The sequence below is a fragment of the Corapipo altera genome, unplaced genomic scaffold, assembly GCF_003945725.1.
Source record: "Corapipo altera isolate COAL_440 unplaced genomic scaffold, ASM394572v1 178, whole genome shotgun sequence".
NCBI lineage: Eukaryota > Metazoa > Chordata > Aves > Passeriformes > Pipridae > Corapipo > Corapipo altera.
The window spans coordinates 145,790-169,589 of NW_020884983.1; the positions used below are offsets into that span (position 1 = coordinate 145,790).

General features: G+C 42.9%; 1 protein-coding gene across 1 annotated transcript in view; it reads left to right on the plus strand.

The window, feature by feature from the left end:
* CHCHD3 (coiled-coil-helix-coiled-coil-helix domain containing 3) overlaps nt 1-23,800 on the plus strand; it is a 147,946-nt gene that overhangs the window by 16,785 nt on the left and 107,361 nt on the right. Inside the window, exons 3-4 of the mRNA XM_027665974.1 lie at nt 8,684-8,692; nt 10,928-11,012. Coding sequence (XP_027521775.1) covers nt 8,684-8,692; nt 10,928-11,012 — 94 coding nt within the window. The remainder of the gene's footprint in view (nt 1-8,683; nt 8,693-10,927; nt 11,013-23,800) is intronic.

Here is a 23,800-nt window from a genome sequence, read left to right on the forward strand (position 1 = left end):
GGTAATTCTTTGCAATTCCCTTCTCAATGCAGAACTCGAGATGTTTTAGTTAATAAACCCTTTCACTTGGCTGTTCTGTGGAAAAATACATAATTATTTCACTGGCCTCTCTAGTGGTGGAAGGAGTTTGTGGAAATACATCTGGTGAAAGGGTTTAGAAACGATTTTGTCTGAGCAGATGAAAAGGATCCCAGTAAATGTCCCTGTCCTGTCAGATAAAAATGGCTTTACAAGAAACTTCTGAACCCTAAAGATCAGGAACTGGACAAGTTCAATTGTCCTGAAAGGGACACCACATGTTTAATCCTCTTGAAAGGAGAATCATAAAAATCCTTCTTATCATTGCTTACAATGTGATTATTTTCTTTTTTTTTTTTAATGTGGAATTACGGAATCCTGATGCTTTTATCCATTGTACTGAGCAAGAAAAGCCTTCCAGTGTGTGTGGAGTAGGGATTACTCACCCAGCTGAAGCAGAAATTCTCAACTGTTGTGTCCAATCTAAGGCAGGGACAGACTTGTAAAGGCGTGCAAGGCTTTTAATTAAAATGATTATTTTTATTAATAATTTTATAATAATATTTATTTTTATAATAAATCTATAAATAATATATTTTTATAACAAATCTATAAATAACATCTTTTAATAATAAATATAATTATACACAAATAAATATATATGTATAGAATAAATATGTAAATAATTAATCATTTAATTAAAATTATTATTTTTATGAATCGTTTCAAATAAACAGGATGGCAAAAACGTCTTATGGCTGAAATAAAATAAAAAAATAGGATTATTTCCCATCTCTGGAAGTGGGGGAGAAGGATGGGTTATGAAGCTTTGGGTGAAATAATTCTCTGCCTTCTGAAGGCATTGAGAGCAACCGAAAAAGTTCCATTAGAACTTCCCACCATTTACCCCCTAATACAGCAGGAATTCCTAGAGAAAGGAAAAATTAGTTGATTTTTTTTTTTGGTTAACATTTTTTTTTTCACTCAATCCACTTATTGCTGGGAAATGACTTTATTTGCTGCCTGTCACACATTTCAAGATTTATTGCCCACCTTTCATGTTCCTTCTCTTGAACTTCCCTGTGTCTGTCACCTGTTAATGTGGAATTTAAATCCTCCGTGACAGGACATTTCTCCTGTGTCAAAATTCCAGATTTTTGGTTAATGAATCAGGACATTTATTTAGTTGCAAATCTCAGAAATGAGTGATTCTTGTTAAATATCCCTGTCAGGCCCAGGCAGGTACAACCAGACACAAACCTCCTAATCTTGTTTTTTTTCCAGTCTCCCTTGTTTTTTTTCCAGTCCCCCCTCCTAAATCCCTTGGGATTTACTCCTAAAGCTCCAACACTGATGGGATGTTGAAAGGAAAATGTTCCAACTCTAGTAGGAACTAAGTTTGTTTTGTTACTTCTAATTTAAATCAGAATAAATTGATTGATGCCCCCATTTACATTGTAAAACAGAGAATGTAACATATGCAAGAGTGCCTTTGGAAAGTGAAATATTAAACATTTTTAAATTATGCACACTTAATTGTGCTGGTTTGGTATTTAATTATCCTGTGAGCTCGTTAAAGTATTGCTGCACATTACCAATATTTAACAGTTAATACAAATTTCTGTCCTTGGAGAGGTGGTTTGTGCTTGTGCTGAATTCCTGATTGGAGGAAGTGCCTGGAATTGGGGATTTCAGGGGGAAGAGTTGCTGGATAAATTTGCGTGAGGCTGAAAACAGAGTTTATTTTTGAGAACGCTCTTTAAAAGACTAATTAAGAAAACCCACAGCAATTTAAATGCTGCTCTTTAAAGCACATAACTTATTTCTTTTAGTGTCTTTTAGGTTTTTTTTTTTTAGTGCTGATGGAATGAAGGGATGGTCTATTATGTTTTCATTGAATGCAAGGCTAATTTTGACTATTACAGGGTTAAAAAGCATTAGAAACTTAATAAATTTTAAAAATAATTGTATGCCAGGTACACTGGTGCCCTGAGAATTACAACATTGTCCTGCTTCCTCTTCTGTTCTGATCCCAGCAAATCCATGCTCTTGGAAAACTAATAATTAAGGAAGGAAGGGTAGATTGAATGGTGTCATTGAACATGATCTGAGCACACCAAATGTTTTTTTATGGCTTTAATTGACATTGAAATCACAGTTGGATTTGAAAAAATAGAAATCTCCCTCTTTTCTTTGGCGTGCAGGGAATATTTCTGTGGCTTTATGGAGAATTTGTGGGTTTAGGAGTCCTTTAAGGGTGAGTTTGGTGCTGGTCAGAATGAGCTGCTCGAGAGTTTGGAGCTGGAGCTCCACCCAACTCGTGGCTGGGGAGGTGGGGATGGAACATCCCCCATGGATTTCCCAGGACACCTCAGCCTGGACCTCAAGGAACTGAGTTCAGGGGTGACCCAAATTTTGTTTCCATGCTCGAGACAGCTTGGAGAATGTCAGGAGAGGGAACAGCATTTTCTGCTTGTTTAATTGAATGAGAAATACGTAATTTTTTGCTGGTCTAGTGGAAATTATTGTGTATTACTGGAGTGCCTGTCATTTATCTAGTTGGCTGCTCTTTCTAAATTAAATTAGGGATTTGAGATTTTGTCTTTTCTCTGCTGTTCAATCTAAATGGCTGCTGTGCATAAAATCACAGAGTGATTTGGGTTGGAAGGGACCTTAAAGCCCATCCAGTTCCAAATCCCTGCCATGGGCAGGGACACCTTCACTATCCCAGGTGGCTCCAAGCCCCATCCAACCTGGCCTTGGACACTTCCAGGGATCCAGGGGCAGCCACAGCTTCTCTGGGCAACCTGAAGAAAGAATTTCATCCTGTTGATTTTGAAGTATTTTGTGTGACCTGTGGAATTTAGGTATGGACCCAACCCATTTATGAAGCAGAAAGAACAAATGGAGGGCATTTGCATGTTATAATATTCACATATTGCACATCTCAAGTTGGAATGTGGGTGGGAAAAGTGTGGAAGACCTTTAAATATGTGTGTGAGCCCCCAGGTTGAGGTTGGGAAGGCACCAGGCTGCCCGTGTGGGCTTCCTCCTTCAATATTTATGGCTCCTAATGCACAGTTAGGGGTTTTCCCCCTGACATCTTCATTAACTGGAATGTTTTCCAAGCTCCACTCGCCCTGCCAGCAGCTGGGACAGAGGATGGGGCTGAAGGCAGCCCTGAGAGGTTCCTCATCCCGAGGGAGCTGGGGAATGTTCATCCTGGAGAAGTGCCCTGTTGGATCTGTGCTTTGCCTGCCCCGATGCTCAGCTGCCAATACCAAGTGTTGCAAGAAATGCTGCAGGAATTCACTGGGAAATAGTTTTTCCAGCATTAAAAGAAGCTTTCCTGTTCCTGTTGCTGCTCAGTGCATCCCTTGGAGCTGTGTTCTCCAACTCCACTTTATAGATCGTGCACCTCGTTGCTGTTCTTTGGTGGTTTGGGTTTTTTTTTTCCCTCCTCTTTTTAATTTACCTTTACATTTCAAATATTGCAAAAAAAATAGTACAAAAATAAAGATCTTTTCAGTGCTGCCCTGTCAGCTTCACTGGAGTTTTCTAACCCTGTGTGGTGGAAGGATGAATAGAAACCAAGAGCTGCTTTTTTTTTGGTGTTATTATAGTTTATTTAAAGCCACTCTGGGCAGGGTTTGGAGCAACCTGCTCTGGTGGAAGCTGTCCCTGCCTGTGGCAGGGGGTTGGAAGGAGATGATCTTGAAGATCCCTTGCAACCCAAACCCAAAATGTGTTTTCAGGGACACCTTCCACTATCCCAGGTTGCTCCAAGCCCCGTCCGACCCGGCCTCGGACACTTCCAGGGATGGGGCATCTCCTTGTTGGTTTGAAGGCAGAAGTTTTAGCCCCAAACACTCTGCAGAGCTCCTTGGCTGGAGGTCTGGAACTCGAGAGGAGAGGCTGGAGGACCTGGAATTGTTTAGGCTTGGAAGTGTCCTTCCAGGAGGGAAGTTTCTGAGGCGACAGAACCAATCCCTTCGTGGTGGTTCCCGACAATAAACCCCAGGCACACGGGAAATGAGTGCTTTGGACCTGGGAGGAGAAGCTTTTTTGCCCTCAGGTCAGTCAGCCATGGAAATGTGTTGCCCAGAGGGGCTGTGCTGTTCCATCCTGGGAAGTCTTTTTCCATAAAATCCAATGTTTATCTCTTAAGGATGGTCAGATGTCCTGGGGGGGGTCACATATGGTTCCGTGCTGCCCTCGGAGAAGTTGCTTTCTGAAGGATCCCCTGTTCACTGGACAGTTTTTTAGCAGCAAAACTTTAACTAAATAACTTAAATAATCTAGTTTATTTTCTTTCTTCCTTTTTTTTTTTTTTGGTTGTAAATTCATTCTCTGCATATCATTTATCTGAGCATTTCCTAAAACGCCTTTGATTGTATCAAACCTAAGTGTCTCTTCATTAATAACTTAATGCACCTGCCCTTTCAAGAGAATTCACTGAAGCTGCCTGCTAATAAATGCTGCTTCCATTAATGATTTTTTGCAAATGAGAGGCTAATGGGCAGATTCCCAGCTCTGCAGGCTGGAAGTGATTTGATTAATTTGTCCATATCCCATTCCTGGTTTCTCAGGCTCACATTTTGGAGGCTGCAGGTGTCTTGCTTTCCCCGAGGTGGGTTGTTTACTGCTGAAATCTTGATATCCTGCTGATTGTTTCTTTTTTTTTTTTCTATGAGGCAACTGCTTTAGAATGAGAGGAAAAAGCTGTGGATTTGGATCTTGGGATGAGAAAGAGCAGAGGAGTTGGAGTCAAATAGTATGGGAGCAGCTGAGCTGCACCTGCCCTTGTGCACCAACCTGAGGGCTAAAATTGCTGCTGGCTCCTCAAAAATTGTTGTCATCGTGTCTTGTCTTGTCTTTTCCCTGCTCCTGCTCCTGGAATTCCAAACTGGAGCACATTTTATATATCTGAGCCCTCAGGACTTGCTGGGAATGAGAAGCTCTTCAGGGCCCTTCTCTCCTCTGCCCTCCTCAGTTGTCCCTGTGACTCTCCAGAGCTTTTTGGACCTGGGAAACATGGAATTGGCTTTCTGGTTTCTCACCTGTCTGATGCTGAAGCCCAAGTAGGAGAATAAACACAAAGGTTTCATCAAATGGCTTTGCGTGTTCTTTTTCTTCATAAATATATTTTTAACAGAAATCAGGGCTCCTGGCCTTTTAAAAAGGTGGCAGAATAAGCCCTTTTTCAGGTTGTTGGGTGGAATCTTGGTCTCTTCCTTGTCTGGAAAAGACTGAAAGGGAAAAGTGTTGAAACTTTCCTTTTCACCACACCATCCTTTCACCCTTCAGGTCCATCTGAAGACATGATGCCATCAGGAATAATTTAACAGAAAACTGGAGTAAAAATGCTGTAACTTTTATTCTGAAATTCCTCTCTTCTATTTCTCTGGGCGTGATCCCGGGTTTTGACCAACAGACACAGAGTGGATGTAATCTATGGATTCTCCAGATCTATCCTTGGCTCTTTTTGTCCTCTTGCTTTCAGGACTTAAAGCTTTAAATACAAAAGGATCTGAATTTCCCTTTTCGTGTTTGTAGGGGGAGGGGAAATTACCTGAACCAAATACGTGCCCTTGCAGTGTATAAAAAATGGTTTAAATAATAAAATGATAAATAATAATAATAAAAATGGTTTAAATAATAACAAATGGTTATTTTATCTGTAGCCTTTTTGAAGTTTGAACCTGTGCATAAAAGGGGGGGGAAGGATCACATCTTTCAAACGTTTCCAAAGGAATAGGTGGACAGATAAGAAATATCAAATCTCCACAGTGGTTTGTGATGGGAGCTGTGCATCAGCACCCTGAAGAACTTAAAATATTAAAGGGGATGGAGGTGGGAATGGCTAAAAAAAATATTTTAATTTAATTTTTAATACAATTATATTAATATATGAATATTTTAGCAGTCTTGCACCCCCCAGGTTCTGACATTCCCCAGTACTTCAACAGTCAACAGTCTTGTTTTATTGCCCTGGAGTCTGAGCAGAAATTGCCATCAGAGAAATGTGATTCATTTATCTACAGTCTTCTTTTGCAATAAATTAACTTTTCTCCTTTTAAATGCTTCTTCCCCCTGGAACAAATCCCTCCTCCTCGTAGAACTGCAGCTTTTTTAACTGAAACACCACAAAGTTCCCATTTGGGAGCTCCCCAGTTGTATCTTACAATAATTCTATTGAATGATCTATAGCTCCACTTTTATTCCCTATTAGTAGCTGGCTGATCAATGAGCAACTTAATTGATTGTTAAGGGCAAATGTCTTTATTGGCTTTTCTTTTCTCATTACGACTTAAACCATTCCATGGTCTGCTGGAGTTCTTGTACTCATTTTTTTTGCACTCCAGAACTATAAATTTCGTGATGCAGATGCTGCTCAACAAGATATTGATGCTGCTGCCAGCCCAGATATTCCCAATAAAACAGGGCTTTGCTTTTCCAGCCGGGTTTGTGGCGGCGATGTGGGAAAAGTTTCATCTTCACCTCGGGATTTGCACCTGTTTTGTTACATTTTTAGGCTGAGCTCTCTCAAGTGTCCCCCCCATTTTTCCCTCTGTGTCGTCTCAGCATTCCCTGGAGATTGATTCCAGGATATCGATTCCTTCTGCTTTCCTTAAGACGTTTGTAACTGAATTACTTGGCTGAGACTCCCATAAACTTGATGGAGCTGCTTCATCCATTCATAAAACTCCCAGTTTTCCGAGACTGCTTCGGGATGAGACGAATTGCACACTGGGCTCCGTGAAACCATTGTGGGAACGGGGAATAATGATTTTGGGATAATCATCATGGCTGGGCTTCGTGAACGAAGATTTGGGAAGGGCTCTCCCCACGTTTGTTACAAGCGCGTTGGTGTCTAAAGAGGCCGATACGAGACAGGCACGACTGGTTGCAAAAGGCACAGCAGAAAGATTGCTCAGGTGGTTGTTACGACCCGCCCCAGAAAAAGGGGAGAGGGGTAACCCAGGTTCTTATCAATAATTCCCTTGGGGTGGATTAGAGTGAAACGACACCGAATAATCGGCGTCTGAAAACATATCTAGGTAGGGTTTATTTTAACAATTTTGTTTGAACAGGTACGTCAGCGTTTTGGGTGTTGTCATCTAGATTATATATCACAGGGATAACCCCTGAGGGGAAAATGCATAAGGGAGAGAAAGGAAGGACAGGATAAGGCTAAGGGAGAGTGAGGGAAAGAAAAGCTTAGAGTGGACAGATGTCTGTAGTCACCACCCACGGGGTCCAGCGATGGAACTTGGTAGTTGCAGCTTCCATGTCTGTCAGTTGAAGTGGTGGCTTTGATCTGCTAGGGGTGAAAGAGGGAAGCCCCCACATCTGGATCTCTATCCCCCTGTGGTGTGGAGCATCTCAGTTCTAGTTCCATTTCCATCTGAGGAACCATTTCTGACGGCTTGAGTGGATGGGGGGGGAGACTCCAGCGCCAGGGGTTTCTTCAGGTCCTGAGCCTGGAGGGGAGAGGTGCTCTCCCCTCTCTCCACCCACGTGGCTCCATGGCAGGCACAGAGACAGCACACCAGCGTGGAAAGGAGGCAAGAGAGAGTTTATTGTTGGGGGGTTACATTTATAGGGTTAGGAGGATTCACAGAGTAACCGATTACAGGTTGCAGGAAGGGGTTAACAACCAATAGGAAGGGGTTAAAAGGGGCCAATGAGAACACCTTAGGACATCTTCCCAGGACATTCCTGCATGGGAGACAATAGTCCTTCACAGGGGGTGTCGGGAAGAAGAAGGCATGAGTTAGCAAAGAGACTACAAAAAGCCATTTTGAAACATGTTTAAACCACAGTTTTCTCATATACTGCAGATTTCCTGCCACACCCACACTCCAAGAAGTTATGAGTTATTATATCCATGGTCAGTGTCACGGGCCATGCCTCGAGCCTCCAACCTCTCCCTGGGCCCTGCACAGAGTTTGTCTGTGTCTGGCCTGGTTCCCACCTTTTTTTTAGATTGGCAGAGGGGGGGATGGGCTGTTATGGGCCATCAGAGGTCCTGTCTTTTCAGGGCTTGACACCTTCAATTGCCCATCAGAGGTATAATGCAGCAGTCAAAAGCCTGCAAGCTCGACTCTTGCCTTTTCAGGGCTTCACACCTTCAGCACTGGAGGGAGGGATGGGCCCAACTGTCCATCCGAAATGCGAGTCAAAAGCCTGCAAAAGTCTCCTAGAATGCATAAATCATTAAACATTTCAGTCTCTGACGGTGGTAAATTCTGCAAGACACGGTTCTTTCTGCGTTGTCTTTTCTTCCTCGAGAGTGATCCTGCTGCTTTCTCAAAGGCATCAGCAGCGTTACAGATGGGGTGTCTCCAGACCTCTCGATTGGAGACCAGAGTAGACCAGTTTTGATGATCAATATGGCCAAGGCTGAGATGTTGTTTCAGGCAGTCCTTGTATCTCCTCTTCGGGGCTCCTCTCATGCAGCAGCTGGTGGCGAGTTCACCATAGAGCAAGATCTTAGGGAGGAGGTGGTTGGTCCTTCATCCTTGAGACGTGCCCTGCCCAGCACAGCTGTGTTCTAACAACATGGCCTCAATACTTGTGACTGCTGCTTGTTCTAGAGCAGATGGATTGGTCACATAATCTGACCAGTGGATGTTTGATGGAAGTTTTCGAGGAGTTGCAGGTGGTGGTGGTAGATGACCCATGATTCAGATCCATGTAAGAGAGCAGACAGCACTATGGCTCTGTAAACACTGATCTTGGTACTTTTCTTCAAGTGTTTATTACACCAAACTCTTTTATGGAGTTTTCCAAAAGCTCTCTATGCCTTTGTGTGCTGGTTTAAAGGTAAACCAGCAGGGGAAATGAACTCAACTCAAAAGAGATATTATAAGTCAGAATAACAATTTAATAAAATAATACAATAAGTACGATTATACAGACAAACAACTGGTTTTAACCTACAAAACTCAAATATATAACCCAGCACCTTGGGGCATGAACAGAGTGGTGTTCTTTGGGCCCCCTGAGTCCAAAGGAAAAGGAGAGGGGAAAACCTGTTGGTGAGAGTGCTGGTGCAGTCTGGTTGAAAAGTGGTGATCTGCAGTCTGGTCGAGAGTGGTGGTCTGCAGTCTTCCTCTGGATCCCACGAGTGGTTAAAAGGGTCCCAAGACTCCAAGGTTATATATCCTCCAGTTCAGGCAGGAATGCTCAGTACCTCCCTCAGGGTGGGGGCTTCCTCGATGGGCATGAGGACAAGAGCAACTCCTATCTCACAGGCCTCTTAGCACCTAGTTTACGGCCTGAGGAGTCAGGCTCTATGTGCAGATGGTGTAAATGGTTCATTGGTAACAGTTTCTGGGAAATGGCATGGAAGGCTCTAGAACACACAGTTTTGGGTTACACCCATCCAGTGATGAACTGGTCTCAGCTGTCCCAACTAGGACACTTTGCCAACCTGTTGTCTATCTCTCTGTCAATCTCACCGTCCGAGGAGATGAGGCTACCTAGGTAATTAAACTGCTGGGCTGATTTGAGCTCTGATTCACCAATGGTGATATGGGGATGATGGAGGACTTCCTGAGGTGCAGGTTGATGGAGAACTTCTGTCTTCTTTAAGCTGACTTCCAGCCCAAAGAGCTCAGCAGCATCTGCAAAGCAGGATGTTAAACACTGCAGAGCTGCTTCTGTGTGGGCGACAAGGGCGGCATCATCAGCATAGAGCGGCTCCCAGACAAGATGGTTTAGGGTCTTGGTGTGGGCCTTCAGGTTGAAGAGGCTTCCATCAGTACGGTATCAAATGTAGATCCCATCCTGATCCTCGAGGTCTGCTGTGGCCCTTTGGAGCATCCTGCTGGAAAAGACTGTGAATAGGTTTGGAGCGAGAACACAGCCTTGTTTCACACCAATATTTGTGGATAAATCCAGCTCCTGGGGAGGAGGTCGAGGAAATCTCCTTCCCTGGGTTCGAGCCCCCTCAGCAGAGGTTTTGTTGCTGCTCCAGGGGGTTGTTTCACCTCCTGAAATTCAGCATTTTTTGGTTTTGCTCAAGTTCTGGGTGTTTTGGGGTGGGATGTCTGTGCTTCCTTAGGGTGGGGTCTGAACTTCATGGGAATGAGGGAAGTACCTGTTTGCCCGTCCTGGAATTCCAGAGTCAGGCAGAGTTTCAGCTGGTGTAGGCAGAGCTTTATTCCAGGATTTCCGTGGATTTTGGTAGTTTTATAGGTGTCTGTCTAGGATTGGTGACTCTCCCACTTTTCTACCTTTGTGTGGAAAACTCAATTCATATTCTCTTTTTCATTTCTTCGCCAGGCTTTCATTAATTCATCTGACACAACCTAAGGGAAGCAAATATTCCTTTCTCGTCTGCTTGTTTAAACAAAATCGGGAGGGTTTGAGGCAAAATCCTTATCTAACAATAGGAACTAGAAACCTGGATATGTAGGATGTTGTAAGTGCTTTGTTGGGTAAAATATGCAGCTGAAAATACTTGATTCTTCACACAAAGACATTTCCTTTGCTTCTGTATGAATAAAACCCAGCGTTTTATGACTTTACCATTTATGTCTCTGTCCCATCCCCCCCGATTTTACTTTACAAAGGCATAATTCCTGAAGAAAAAATGCATTTAATTTAAAATATAGTGCGTGTTGTTTAATTTTCAACAGGCTGCACTAATTGAAAAGCCGTTTGAGAAGCGTAATTTTAAAAAAAAATAAGGAATTTTAACTAAACGTCGTGTGGGCTAAAATTTCCAAGCTGCTTAAAAGCACAAAAAGCACTCCAGCTGCTCTACAGAAAAAAAAAAAAAAGCAAATAAACAAACTAAAGCGTCGTGTTATGCAGTTGTTTCTGTAATTGGGAATATTTTTGTGTTCTGTTAACGTTTAATTGCATTTTTCTTCTAATTTTTTGCTTCTAATTGCAGTTAATAATGAAGAGCTGAAGAAAAGAATAGCTGAAGAACTGGCCTTGGAACGAGCCAGGAGAGACTCTGAAGCTCAAAAGAGGAGGTTGGTTCATTAATAACGGGCAGGATTTCAATTAAACGTGTGCTTAATGCTTTTATTTTTATTTAGCTGCTTCCTTTCGTGCCCTCAGACATTGGCAGGTGAGATATTGAGCAAGTTTTGGTATTAAATACCTGTTAAAAGAGCAAATAAATTGGGATTTCCACGTCAGAGCTGCTCTAAATCCCTTCCGACCTCCTGAGCGTGGCTTTTTTGCAGCATTTTAAGCTCAGTCTGATGATTTCTTTGGAGTCCAAACCATCACTTTGTGGTGCAGAGGCAGAAACAGCAGAGCAGGGCAGGGGTGGGGGCCTTGTGACCCCAAAAAGAACATTTTAACAACAGTAAAAACGACAATTCTTGTCATTTTTACGAATTCCAGAGATTTCTGGGAGCTGCAGCAGGGCTTGAGTGGATTTGCTGGTACAGTTTGGTTGCTTTGAACATGGCAAATACTTTGTTAAAAACAGTTTCCTGGTAGAAAAATCTTGGATATAATTTCTATCTATTGAAACATTCCTTTCTTAAGCTTGTTTTTTAAGAGTGAACTGAAAGCCATTCTTAGCAATTAAAAATTCCCATTTAAATTGGAAATAGATTTTGGTGCCTGGTGAACTCAGTGGACTTATTAGTCCATTAGTGTGTTTATTTATATTTTCAGTGATTAACACAAACAGATAATGACAAACTGAATATAAATATTAACTTACACGTTGTCCCCCGCTCTGAGAATGGGAAGAAAAGCTCATTATGATGGATTAAAAAATATTAGAATGTAATTAGAACTACTTAAACTGCCTGCATATATCTGAGTGGTTTCCTCCACATCATCATATTATTATTTAATTGAGTTTGGTTGATGGAGTATATAATTAGATAGGACTCTATAATGTCCCAGGGAAAAAAAAAAAAAAAATCAGGCTTTTCTCTTTTTTTTTTGGCATCAACGATAAAGGAAATCAATAAATTACAGTGAAATCTCTTCTCTCTGGAACTGGGCTCTGACAGGAAAACTTGGGTTGTATTTGAGCTTCGTGTTGGCCGCTCAAAACGGGAGTTAAATGTGATTAAAATACAGAAATGTCTGGTTTGCAGCGTCAGCAGTTTGTAATTTGACGCTTTTCAGTCCCTTCCGTTCAGTTTTCCATAATTCAGTTATCCCAGGCTGGGAAAGGGAGGGAGAAGGTTGTCAGAGAGATGATATTTTTAGGGAATAATGCTGGAAGTCTTCCCTCTCTTTGACTCAGGATTAATGGGGAAGATGCTCCAGATCAAAACATCTTCTCGTTGTCTTAAAATGAGGGTGAAAAATCAGAGCTTTTGGAATTTAAAAGCATCCAAATAAATTAATAAAGAGGATTAAAAAACCCCAAATATCAAGTCTTGTTGGCAGTTTTTAGTTTTGCCTTATTTATTTAATTGATTTATTTAATTATTTAATTTATTTAGTCGATTTTTTTTTTAGCCACGGCGAGGATTTTTTAATTATAATTTTTACACAATATATATAATTCTAGAAATAATAATAAATAATATTAAAGAAATATAAAAGTAAATATAAAATAATAAACTAATATAAAATAAATATAAAATAAATATAAAACAATAAAAATAATAAATAAATGAGTAATAAAGAAAACAAATAATGATATATAATAAAAATACCTTTCAAACAGAGTGTAGAGGCTTTTTGGTGTTGTATGACACGACTTTAAAAGATGTTTTTCTTAAGTAATTTTTAAGGTCTTTATGGGCTGAATTCTGGTTGAGGTTCATGTTTTAAAAACATTAAAAGAATACAGAGTGTTCAGGTATTTTGTCTTGCTTGTACAGAGTGTTCTGGGTGATACAAACACAAAATACAACCTGTAATAATTAATTTGTGTTATAAACCCCAAACACATTAATGCAACATTAGAAAACAGAACAAAACTAGAACTACTTCTAATATATTAACAATTTCATTTGATAACCCACTACTTTCAAGGCACTTGTGACAAAAAAATTAAGGTTCTTTTACTTCCACGTTCCTCTTGTGGATTGTTTTACCATAGGTGGTGTATTTTGAATATTTACATTCTTGTTCATTCCTCAAAAATATTGGGTTTTTTTCTCAAAAATACTGTTTTTTTCCAGTCTCGAAGTGAAATAACATTTAAACATATAAATATCTGAAGCTTTCAACAGTTTGTTGTGTGATTCCAACTGTCTAATGGCTGATTTCTGTGTGCAGTGTGTGACCACATTTTGATTTGATTGCAAAACGTGTTTTCCTCATTTCAGGACTGTGAAGGAAGTTGTAATTTTAACTTCTATCTAAATTATTTATTCACACATACATCCCCAGTGCAGATGGGCTCCTCTTACCTCTCGCTATCTACAGTGAAGGTCTGTTCTTATTTCTGGGATTAAGAGCTGAAAAAACACTCTTAAATTGTGTTTTAATGCCTTCAGCTCCCTGACAATACAGGAACTGCAGCTCTGGTTTAACAGTTGAATAATTATACATAAAACAGGGGGTTAGACCTGGATTTAGGACAATGTGTCCAAAATCCTGCACCCGTTGATCTCTCATATTCCCAAATGTTTTTTCATGTTTATTCAACTCTGTGGGATTGAGTTGGTTACAAACTTTCTGTGCTGAGAACATGAAGCTGCTCTGAATTTCTGGATCAGGGTGAAAACCAGGTGGCAACTTCCATTTTCCCACAAATAATAAGGAACCTTCACAGGATTTTCTTCCCTCAGGACCTCCCCGGGATCTGCGGCTCCCTCAGGAGGGGCAGCTCCGATCCCTGCTCCCTGTGACCAGTGATGGGATCCAGGGAATGGCTGGAGCTGTGCCAGGGCAGGGTTAGGTTGGATTTTAGGGAAAAGTTCTTCTCCCAGAGGGTGGTTGGCACTGAACAGGTTCCCCAGGGCAGGGGGCACTTCCCAAACCTGCCAGAGCTCCGGAAGCATTTGGACAACGCTCTGTGGGACAGGGTGGGATTCTTGGGGTGTCTGGGGCCAGGATTTGGATCAATGATCCTTGTGGGTTCCTCCAGCTCAGGGTATCCTGTGATTTCAAACTCCCTGGAAACACTGGAAGTTGTTCCCGAGGTTAAAAGCTCCTGTCACGACGCGTGGGGCTCGTTGTCCATGGATGGAAATTCCCTCATGTCTGAGGGCCCTGGGCCGGGACATTCCCTCATCTCTCTGCTCCTGCATCCAACTCATGGACAAACATTCCTGGCAGTGCTTTATTAAAGCTGCTTTTCTGATTGATCCATGGGAATGAACTTGGATATATTGAATAAAAGAAGTTGCTGTGCAGACAAGCCCTTTTTTCCCCTTCCATCATGTTATGAGGGAGCAAAGTTTCTTTTCCCAGCACTGAGCTGTCCCTGAAGGAAGGATGTCTTGTTCTGTGTCCTGTTTTTCTCATGTATCTGCTGGGAAGTGTTGGAGGGGGGTTTTCTGAGTAAATTGGACCTTTGCTCTGACTGGTGTAAGTATTCCTGAGCCCTCTCAATTGTGGAAAACAGGAATGTTTTCCGGGTGTGTAAATAACTGCTCATCCCTTGGTGGTTGAATTGATCCTCTGATGCATCCAAGAGCTGCCTTACACACCTAACAAGCTCTGAGCAAACTTGGAGTAGACTTGTGCAGAAGAGAGCAACAAATCCACCGGTGGGGAATATAAAGTGGGAGAAGAAGGAAGAGCAGGATCAGAGAGGAACCTCTGGGAAGCTGCTGCACACCAAAATTGCAACATTAAAATCGATACCGGGGGCCTGACCTTTTCTGTGCAAGTGTGTGTTTTAAAACTTCCCATTGATCTCTGGTTTAATGGCATGTTTATTCTGGTTTCCTGGCATAGGAGAACAAGGGGGGAAAAAAAAAAATCAAGGGATTGATTTATTTATGAGATTCATTCTGTATTTTAGCGAGCTGAAGTTATGAAGAGCATATTAATGGATCTCAGTTCCATGTGGGTGGTGCAGTTGTGAGGAAACCCCTGAAAGGATTATTTTCTTCCTGAGTGATGATGGTTTTCCAGCTGTGTTGAATTGGGAAACCTGCTTTTTCTTGTAGGATTGTTCTCATGAGGGGACAAAAAGCTTCTTTTTTTTTGGAAAGAGTTGTTATCTGGTTTTCTGCCGCTTGCTAGTGTTCTGATTAAGAGTGAAAACAGGCTGGAAAACTACATTTCTCTGTTGCTGACAGCAGGGCAGAAAGCTGGGAATACTCTGAAGGAGTAACAGTGATTGTAGTTGTTTTGACTGGTCAGGAATAAGAGTTTAATCTTTTTTTTTAAAACAAATTAAATGGAAATTACCCAAGGGATCATCACCTTTAGCAAGGGAAGAATTGACAGAGTTGCACCAGAACTGGACTCCTCTGGCCAGACTTCATGGAAACCTTGTCAGGGAAAGGAGACATTGCAGAGGGAGAGTCAATATTGGAAAATAGAACTGAGAAGCTGCTTTTAGAGGGAATTATCTTCATTACTCATGTTGTTCTTGTGGCTGCTCCTGGATCCCTGGAAGTGTCCAAGGCCAGATTGGAGCAACCTGGAATAGTGGAAGGTGTCCCTGCCCGTGGCAGGGGGCTTGGAGATGATCTTTAAGTTCCCTTCCAACCCCAACCATTCCATGGTTCTGTGGTACTGCCACGTTTCTCAAGGCTCTGGATAATTATTCCATCTTTTTTTCAGACACCTTTATCCAGTATGACTTGTCTTTCACAAACGCTGGGAATCTCGACCTTTTCCTAGTATGTATTCAGTGTTTCAGAAAAAAAAAACCCAACTGGTTATTGATTTGAGAGAGTGAAACTTGGATATTTGATGGTGATAAGCAGGGAGGGGAAGTCAGAAACTGCACAGAAACTGGAAAGAAAGACTGATGTGACCCTTGCTAAGGTGACATGTCATAGAATCATAGAATAAAATAGATTGGGTTGGAAAAGACCTCCAAGATCATCAAGTCCAACCCCTGATCCAACTCCAATTACTATATCATGGCACTAAGGGCCACGTCCATGTGCATGAATCCCTTCTTGCACATCTGAAGAGCTTCAGGTGGTAGAAAGGGGACTTAAATAGTAATTGAGACTTCAGGGAGGAGCTAAAATAGTAACTGGGACTGCAGGGAAGGCTTTTCTGGAATTAGGATCAGGTATCAGAGTGTATTTTCTGGAGCGAATCAGGAAAAGCCAGGCCCTGCTGAGGGCCCTTCATTTACAAACCAAAGCATTCCAGGGGTTGGACTCCACGATTTTTAGGAGTCCCTTCCAGCTCAGGATAGTCCCTGATTCAAGTTTATTGTGTATAACCTATTTCTTCTGGTTATCTTCAGCCTCAGGGTTGGGAAACGTGGAGCAGCAGCGAGTTTTGGCATCACTTCCCTAGGTTTTATTCCTCCCACCCCTCAAACCATTTTTTCCCCTCGTCTGATCTCACACAGAGCAAAAGATTAAGAGTGGATTTATCCTTCAACAGCCATGATATTCCTGAGGTCTGAAGGATTATGGGATAATGGTGCTCTGTTGCAGGAAAAGAGAGAATGAGGAGGCTCAGACTGTCCCTCTGCAGGTGAGGGGAGAAGCCAAGATAAAGTGTGAAGGAATTTGAGGTTTGAGGAGAGATTTAACTATAAAATGATGCCTTTTACATCCAGCTGTTAAACCCAGGGAAGTTTAGTGTGTGATTTTTACCTGCAAAATGCCAAAGAAGCATAAAAATGAGGTGGGGAAATATCAAAAGTGTCTTAGAAACCTGTTCAACTTCCCTCGGTGTTTTCAGCGAAGGAAAAAAAGGCATTTGGCAGCGGCAGTCGCTCTCCCAAGATTTCTGTCACTGCTCTGATTCCCCATTAAAACCATTATGCCGAGTTCTCAGTATGTGGAGTGATGAATCTCGGAGATGGGAAGTGGAAATCGGAGAAAGCGGCGCCGTAATTCACTCCTGCCTTTATAAACCCCCCATTTTCAAGGGATTATTTTTCACTTCCCATTTTAAAACCTGCCATCTCGACTGCCAACTCCTGCACCGAGCTTCATCTCCATCAGGTTATTTTCTAGGAGAGATGGGAAAATGGCTTGAAGCCAGCGAGAGCGTCCACAAAAATAATATTGCTTCATATTTCGGATTCGGGTAGGAAGGAGGAAAAAAAAAAGCTATTTTCCCCCCTCTGGGCAATTTTAAAGAAACCTTTGCTTTCAAACTGCCGAGCTCTTTTCCTTTTGAGAAGTAACAAACGAGTCGAGGCAGCAGAGAAACATTTAAAAATGACAATAATAAAACAATGTGGGAACTGTCACTTCATTTTAAGGGATAATTAATGTTGTCGTAATTCCGTGACTGCCTTTGCAGATCCCAAGAGGAGAGATCTTAAGTTGGGAAGTACTTTCAAGTGGAGTTGTGTGGATGGCTAAATACATGCACAAATGATGGAAAGCAGTTTTGCTCTTCTGCCATGGGTTCTCTTTGTGCCTCGGGCATAAAGGTAGAAATCTGCTCATCTGTTTTGTCTTTATCTAGAAATGCTGATTTATATGCACATAATTGAAAAGCTTTATGAAGTGTAATTATAAAATCTCCTCGAAAAACCTGCCCCCCTTTCTGCTCATCCCCTTCTTCCAACACCAAAAACACCCCCACAACCCGAATATCTCCAACTCCACCACGGGCAAGAGTCGGTGTCCTTGTTGCCCTGAGTGTTCACGAGCTGTCCATAAATAAATGTGGATAAATTCAATTAATTTCAGTGTACAACTGAGTTTTGAAATCAGTGCCTTGGATCTTTTGATGAGGGACTGGCACAGAAAATCCCGTGGCCTTTAGCAAGGATTTTTCAGTTGGCAGATGTTTTGCTGAGGTTGGAAGGCAGCTGGAAGAGGAAGATGGATGAGTGTGTTCTGCTGCAAGGTGTTGCTTGGACTCTCTTTGGGTGATGTGACAAGTCTGGAGTTTGGAGGGGGGGAATTTCAGGCAGTGGAAAGAAATGGTTACGTGGGACAAGGTGGGACATAGTTTTATCCAAGATAAATTGTCTTTTATCCAGTGTTTTCTGGGGTTGGATAACAAACTTCATGGAATCACAGAATGATTTGGGTTAAAGATCATCTCATTCCAACCCCCTGCCATGGGCAGGGACACCTTCCACTAGCCCAGGTTGCTCCAACCTGGCCTTGGACACTTCCAGGGATCCAGGGGCAGCCACAGTTTCTCTGGGCAACCTGTGCCAGGACCTCCCCACCCTCCCAGCCAGCAATTCCTTCCCCATATCCCATCTAACCCTGCCCTCTGTCACTTTGAAGCCATTCCCTGTGTCCTGTCCCTCCATCCCTTGTCCCCAGTCCCTCTCCAGCTCTCCTGGAGCCCCTTTGGGCCCTGCAAGGGGCTCTCAGCTCTCCCTGGAGCCTTCTCTTCTCCAGGGGAACATTCCCAGCTCTCCCAGCCTGGCTCCAGAGCAGAGGGCTCCAGCCCATGGAGGAGCTCCAGGGCCTCCTCTGGATTTGCTCCAACAGGTCAACATCTTCCTTGTGTTGAGGATCCCAGAGCTGAACACACAACTCCAGGTGGGAGTTCTGCCAAAGAAAAGAATAAAGCAAAGCACCTGATATCTTGTCATCCTCCTTCCTGCTTTAGGACACGTCCCAAACCAATGGAAGAGCTGTAAGACAGTTTGGGACTGACCAAAGATGAGCCTGTGATGGGATGTTCACTTCTTTGTTTTCAGCAATATTTATAAGGAGCCAAGTGTGAAATTCTGTGTGTGTGTGGCAAATGTTAAGGAGGCACGGTCACCTTGAGGAAGAAGTGGATGTGGAATAAAGCAGTGGAGTTGTTAAACTTCATCATAAGAAGTGCAGGAATACTCCCAAGGGTGAACTCTTCTCTCTCCCAGCCATAGTCATGGAGTTCTTGGCCAGTTGAGATGAATTTGTTGGCAAGTTTTGGTTGTGCTTGTGGTGGTGCAGAAAGTGAGGAGGAATTTGGGCCCGTGTCACGTTTGAACAGCGTTGGATTAAGCACTAAGGAAATGATGATAAGTCTGGGTTTGAGGATCTGCCTGTTCCTTCTTTGAGTTTATATTCCATGATTTTGAAGCTCAAACTGACAGTTGTGGAGTCGTGGAATAATTTAGACTGGAATCCTTTAGGATTGAGCCCAACCATTCCCCAGCACTGCCAAGGCCACCACTAACCCACGGCCCCAAGTGCCACATCCACACGGATTTTAAATCCCTCCAGGGATGGAGACTCCACCTGTTCCAATGCTTGACCACCCTTTCCATGAAGGAATTTTCCCCAATATCCCATCTGAACCTTTCCTGGGCCGTTCCCTCTCCTCCTGTCCCTTGTTCCCTGGGAGCAGAGCCTGACCCCCATCCCGGCTCCCTCCTCCTGTCGGGGAGTAGCAGAACCAGAAGGTCCCCCTTGAACCTCCTTTGCTCCAGGCTGAGCAATATGAGCACGAAAAAATCGAAGGCAAAACATCCTTTTTTACACCACGATGCAGAAAAATGATATTTTCTCTTAATATTTGCACGATCTGAAACGTTCAGAAATGGAATTTTCGGATGGGTGTTCAGAATGTGGTTGCTGCTCCTGTCACCTGCAGTGTGCAGAGTCTTATGTGAGAAGAGAATAATGTTTTTAATGAGTAAATAGTGGTAGAAAATCACTTCAGTTTAGAAGTTTTTGGAGTTGCCTGAGACTCTGGTGAAGGACACGCCTTTGAGACGATTCGTTTCTCTATCCCTGTCCTGAGTTATATTTTTGCAGAATCAGGTGAACTCGAGGTGATTTCTCTGCCTTTGCAGTCGGGTGAACCATCAGCCCCGAGAAACCAAGCGGGAGAGATCTCCCATTTCACACCTCTCAGGCCTCACTGCAGCTTCCAGTTGTTTTCCTGACGTCTTTTCCAATCCCTTGGCAGCTCCCGTGATTTCCCAGCCGCGCCTTTCCGCGGCACGTCCAGCCTCGTGCTCATTAAATATTGAAACTCAGCACTCAGAGCCGTTATTCCCTCATTAATATTGCAGCTGGATTGTTCCAAACATTTTGGGATGTTGTGCAAGCCTGTCAGAAATCATTCATGAACTCGCCGGTGTCCAAGGAAGCAAAAAAAAACCTGGTGAACCCTCTGCAGTGTAAACATCTTGTATTTTGTCTCTGCTTGGAGTAAGTTTTTGGGTACCATAAAACTGATACTTCCTTGGGTTTTTCCTTAATTCGTAGAGCACGGGATGATTTTCCTGCTGGTGGGGGCTTTGGAACAGGAAATATTTGGATTTTACTTGCTTGGAGGCAATGAAAAATGACACGGTTGACGCTTGAGGCTTGAGTGAGTTTATCTTGGAACGCCACAGATCCATCAGATTGTGCAGCTTGGAGACTGTAATAAAGATAAAACAACTGGCAAGTAATGATTTCCCTGGAAAAAATAGCAAAAGGAAAATGTTTTAGGCTTTGATGGCGCAATAAATTTCCAATATCCGGAAATAAGGGCTGAAAATGCCATTTCTCTGTCTGTCTTTCAATATATTATTGTTTGCCAATTTTAGCTTTTATAGACTCTTGATTAATGTAGAATAAACCATGGAGTGGCCATCAAAGCACAAAACTAATATTTTTTTTAGCTTTATCTCAGTGTGTTGCTGTTGTTTGTGAATTAAAAGGTGCTTTTTCCTTAATTAACACCTGCAGGTGTTTTTTCAAGAAGAACAGAAATGGGTATTTTGAAGTAAACAAAGGAGGGGGATTCTGGATTCAGAATTAAATTAAACCATCTCGTTATTGTGGCTGGCCTGGGTCACGCTGTGCAGGGCGAGAATCCCGTGTCATAAATCCACATGGTAAAAAGAACAGTTTTCTCCTCTTGAACTTAATTAAAAAATGGATCTGCAGAGGACGAAAACTTCGAGTGCAGCAGAGTTTTTATCTTTCCTTTCTTTAGAGTGGGTTTTTAGATTTCTGGAGATACAGAAAACAAGAGTTCTTGGCCCATCAGAGCATCTTTCTGGTGTGGTTCTTACATTTCTAAATTTTAAATTCCAGTTTCTGATTGGAGAGTGGAGCCTTCACGTGCCTTGCTGGGCCTGATAATAATGTCAGTTATTAATTGTAAGTCATTCTTTAATTGAAAAATGATTTTTCCTGTTGTTTTTGCTTTGTATTGTCCTGTTGTTCCCCGGTTCAGGAAAGATGGGGAATGACCGGAGCGGGTCCGTGGAAGGGCTGCCAAGATGATGAAGGGACTGGAGCATCTTCCTTAGGAGGAAAGGCTGAGGGAGCTGAAGCTCTTCAGCTTCCAGAAGGGAATCTCATCAGTGTCCATCAGTATCCGAGGGGAGGTGTCAGAGATGGGGCTGGAATCTTGTCCTTGGAGCCCAGTGACAGGACAAGGAGTGATTCCACAAACGGAAACACGGCAAGTTCCATCTGAATAGGATGAAAAACTTCTTTAGTTTGAGCGTGACAAAGCACTGGAAGAGCTGCCCAGAGGGGTTGTGGAGACTCCTTCTCTGGGGATGTACAAAACTGTGGGATCAGAGTCACTGAGGGTGGAAAAGAGCTCTGGGATCATCTGTGCCCAATGCCCACCTTGTCCCCCAGCCCAGAGCACTGAGTGTCCCGGCCAGGCCTTCCTTGGACACCTCCAGGGGTGGGGACTCCAAACCTCCCTGGGCAGCTCCTGCCAATGTTTAACAACCCTTTCCATGAGGAAGTTCCTCCTGATGTCCAACCTGACCCTCCCCTGGCACGGCTTGAGGTCGTTCCCTCTTGTCCTGTCCTGTTGTCCCCTTAGGAAGGTGGCAAATGGGATTCAGGGAACTCAAGTTGTGGAAATGTTGCAGGTTGGAAAATAAGTAGTTTGAGGTGAAACCCTCAAAGTACAAAGACCACTTTCCACTCTCCATGGTTCAGAGAATCCCAGAATCACTGAGGTTGGAAAAGACCTCAAAGATGCTCAAGTCCCCCCTGTGCCCAATGCCCACCTTGTCCCCCAGCCCAGAGCACTGAGTGCCACGGCCAGGCCTTCCTTGGACACCTCCAGGGCTGGGGACTCCAAACCTCCCTGGGCAGCCCCTGCCAATATCTGATCACTCTTCCTGTGAAGAAATTCTTCCTGATGTCCAAGGAAGAATTTCTTCCCGGAACCCTCCTAGACGTGACCTTCACCAGCTCTGGGTGAAGCTGCTTTAGCAGGGGGGTTGGACCAGGTGAACTCCAGAGATCCTGCCAACCCATTCTGGGATTCTCTGAGTGTCCAGGATGAACTAAACACTTCAAATTACTGTGTTGTTTTTTTTCCATGGTGCTTGTGATGCTCCCCCAGAACTGTTGGATGAGTGTGGTGTCCTGGCTGGGCGCTCCCTCCTGTTTCCTTGGTGACGGTGGTTGGAGTGCCATCACAGCCAGGATGTTTGAACTCTTCTTCATCCGAATTTGGGCTAAACCAGGACCAGTAGCTCAGGTTTTGGATTCATTTGGGCTCTTCTGTATCTGCAGAGGACAAGGTTTCCTCCCAGATATGGGATAAACACACTTGGATCTATCTTGAAGAATGCACTGAGACGCTTGGTGTGTTCACATGGAGATTCTCCTCTTCTTAATCTTCCAGTTCAAAGCTCCTTCAAAAGCTGTATAATAACAAATGCCACATAAAACCCCACGTTCCCTGCTTTGATAGGGGAAAGGAGAGGAATAAAGTGTAACACAGAAGCAAACATTATTCTGGTGAGATCAAGTGTTTTCCCTTTGGCTTTGGTCTGGAGATGTCCTTCAGAGACGGTTGGAACGGAGGCTTTAATCACGTTTGGTCTCTACCTCTTGCCCACATCTCCAAAAACCCCAAAATCTAACAGGAATTGGCTCACAAATTTCTTTTCACTGTGTCTGTTGGTGCAGCTGCTCCTTGAGAATCGTGGTGGGTTTGTGTTGAGGTTGAACAGGATCTGATTTAGGTGGAACGTGCCACGAACATTATTGTGATTAAAGTGACTTGGGGAATAAAACAGCCCAAAATGTCGTCTTATGGTGGAACCTAAAAATGAAACTACGATGACAAAACCACCCAAATTCTCCTTCTGCCTCTCCGAAGAGACACAAATCCCCTGAGATCCCTAAATCAGGATTTACTCAGCCTCTTACAAAAAGTTACAAGTATATAAATTTTCTCCGGGCATTAACTCAAGAGGGTTGAAGTTCTTAACGACGGGGCTGTAGAAAAGCAGGAGTTGTTGCCTTTTTGTGTGTGATTTTTGGGCTATAAACCAGTTGAGAGCATGAAATACTGCCGGGTGTTAAGCCAGGCTTTAACTGGAGATGGTTCCTGATGCTTTATGTGTGTTTTTCCGACGGCACCGGGGAGAAGTGATTGCCTTGCAAATCACCCTTCGTTAAATCAGCCGCCAAACGCTCCCTAAAAACGGTATTTCATAATTATTTAGAAGGGTTTTATTCAGACTATCAATTGTGGAGGAAGATGTAGAGCCAGGAGCCTTCTCTGCTGCCTCAGCACCTTTTTTGAACACGTTTTCTGTACAAATGAGCAGTGAAACGCTGTCTGGAACTGGAGTTCTGTGCTCAAACACGAGAACCATTATCCTGAGCCTTTATATCCCTTGTAATTAAAAATATCACTTTAAACAGCCCACTCCTGGGGAATTCTTGGAGCAGTGGTGCTGACAAGTTGTGGTGTTTATCTCCCTACAAATTGCAGATGTGCATCCATTTATTTTACTTTATTTATTTTATATTATTTTATTTTACTTTTATTTTAATTTACTTTGATT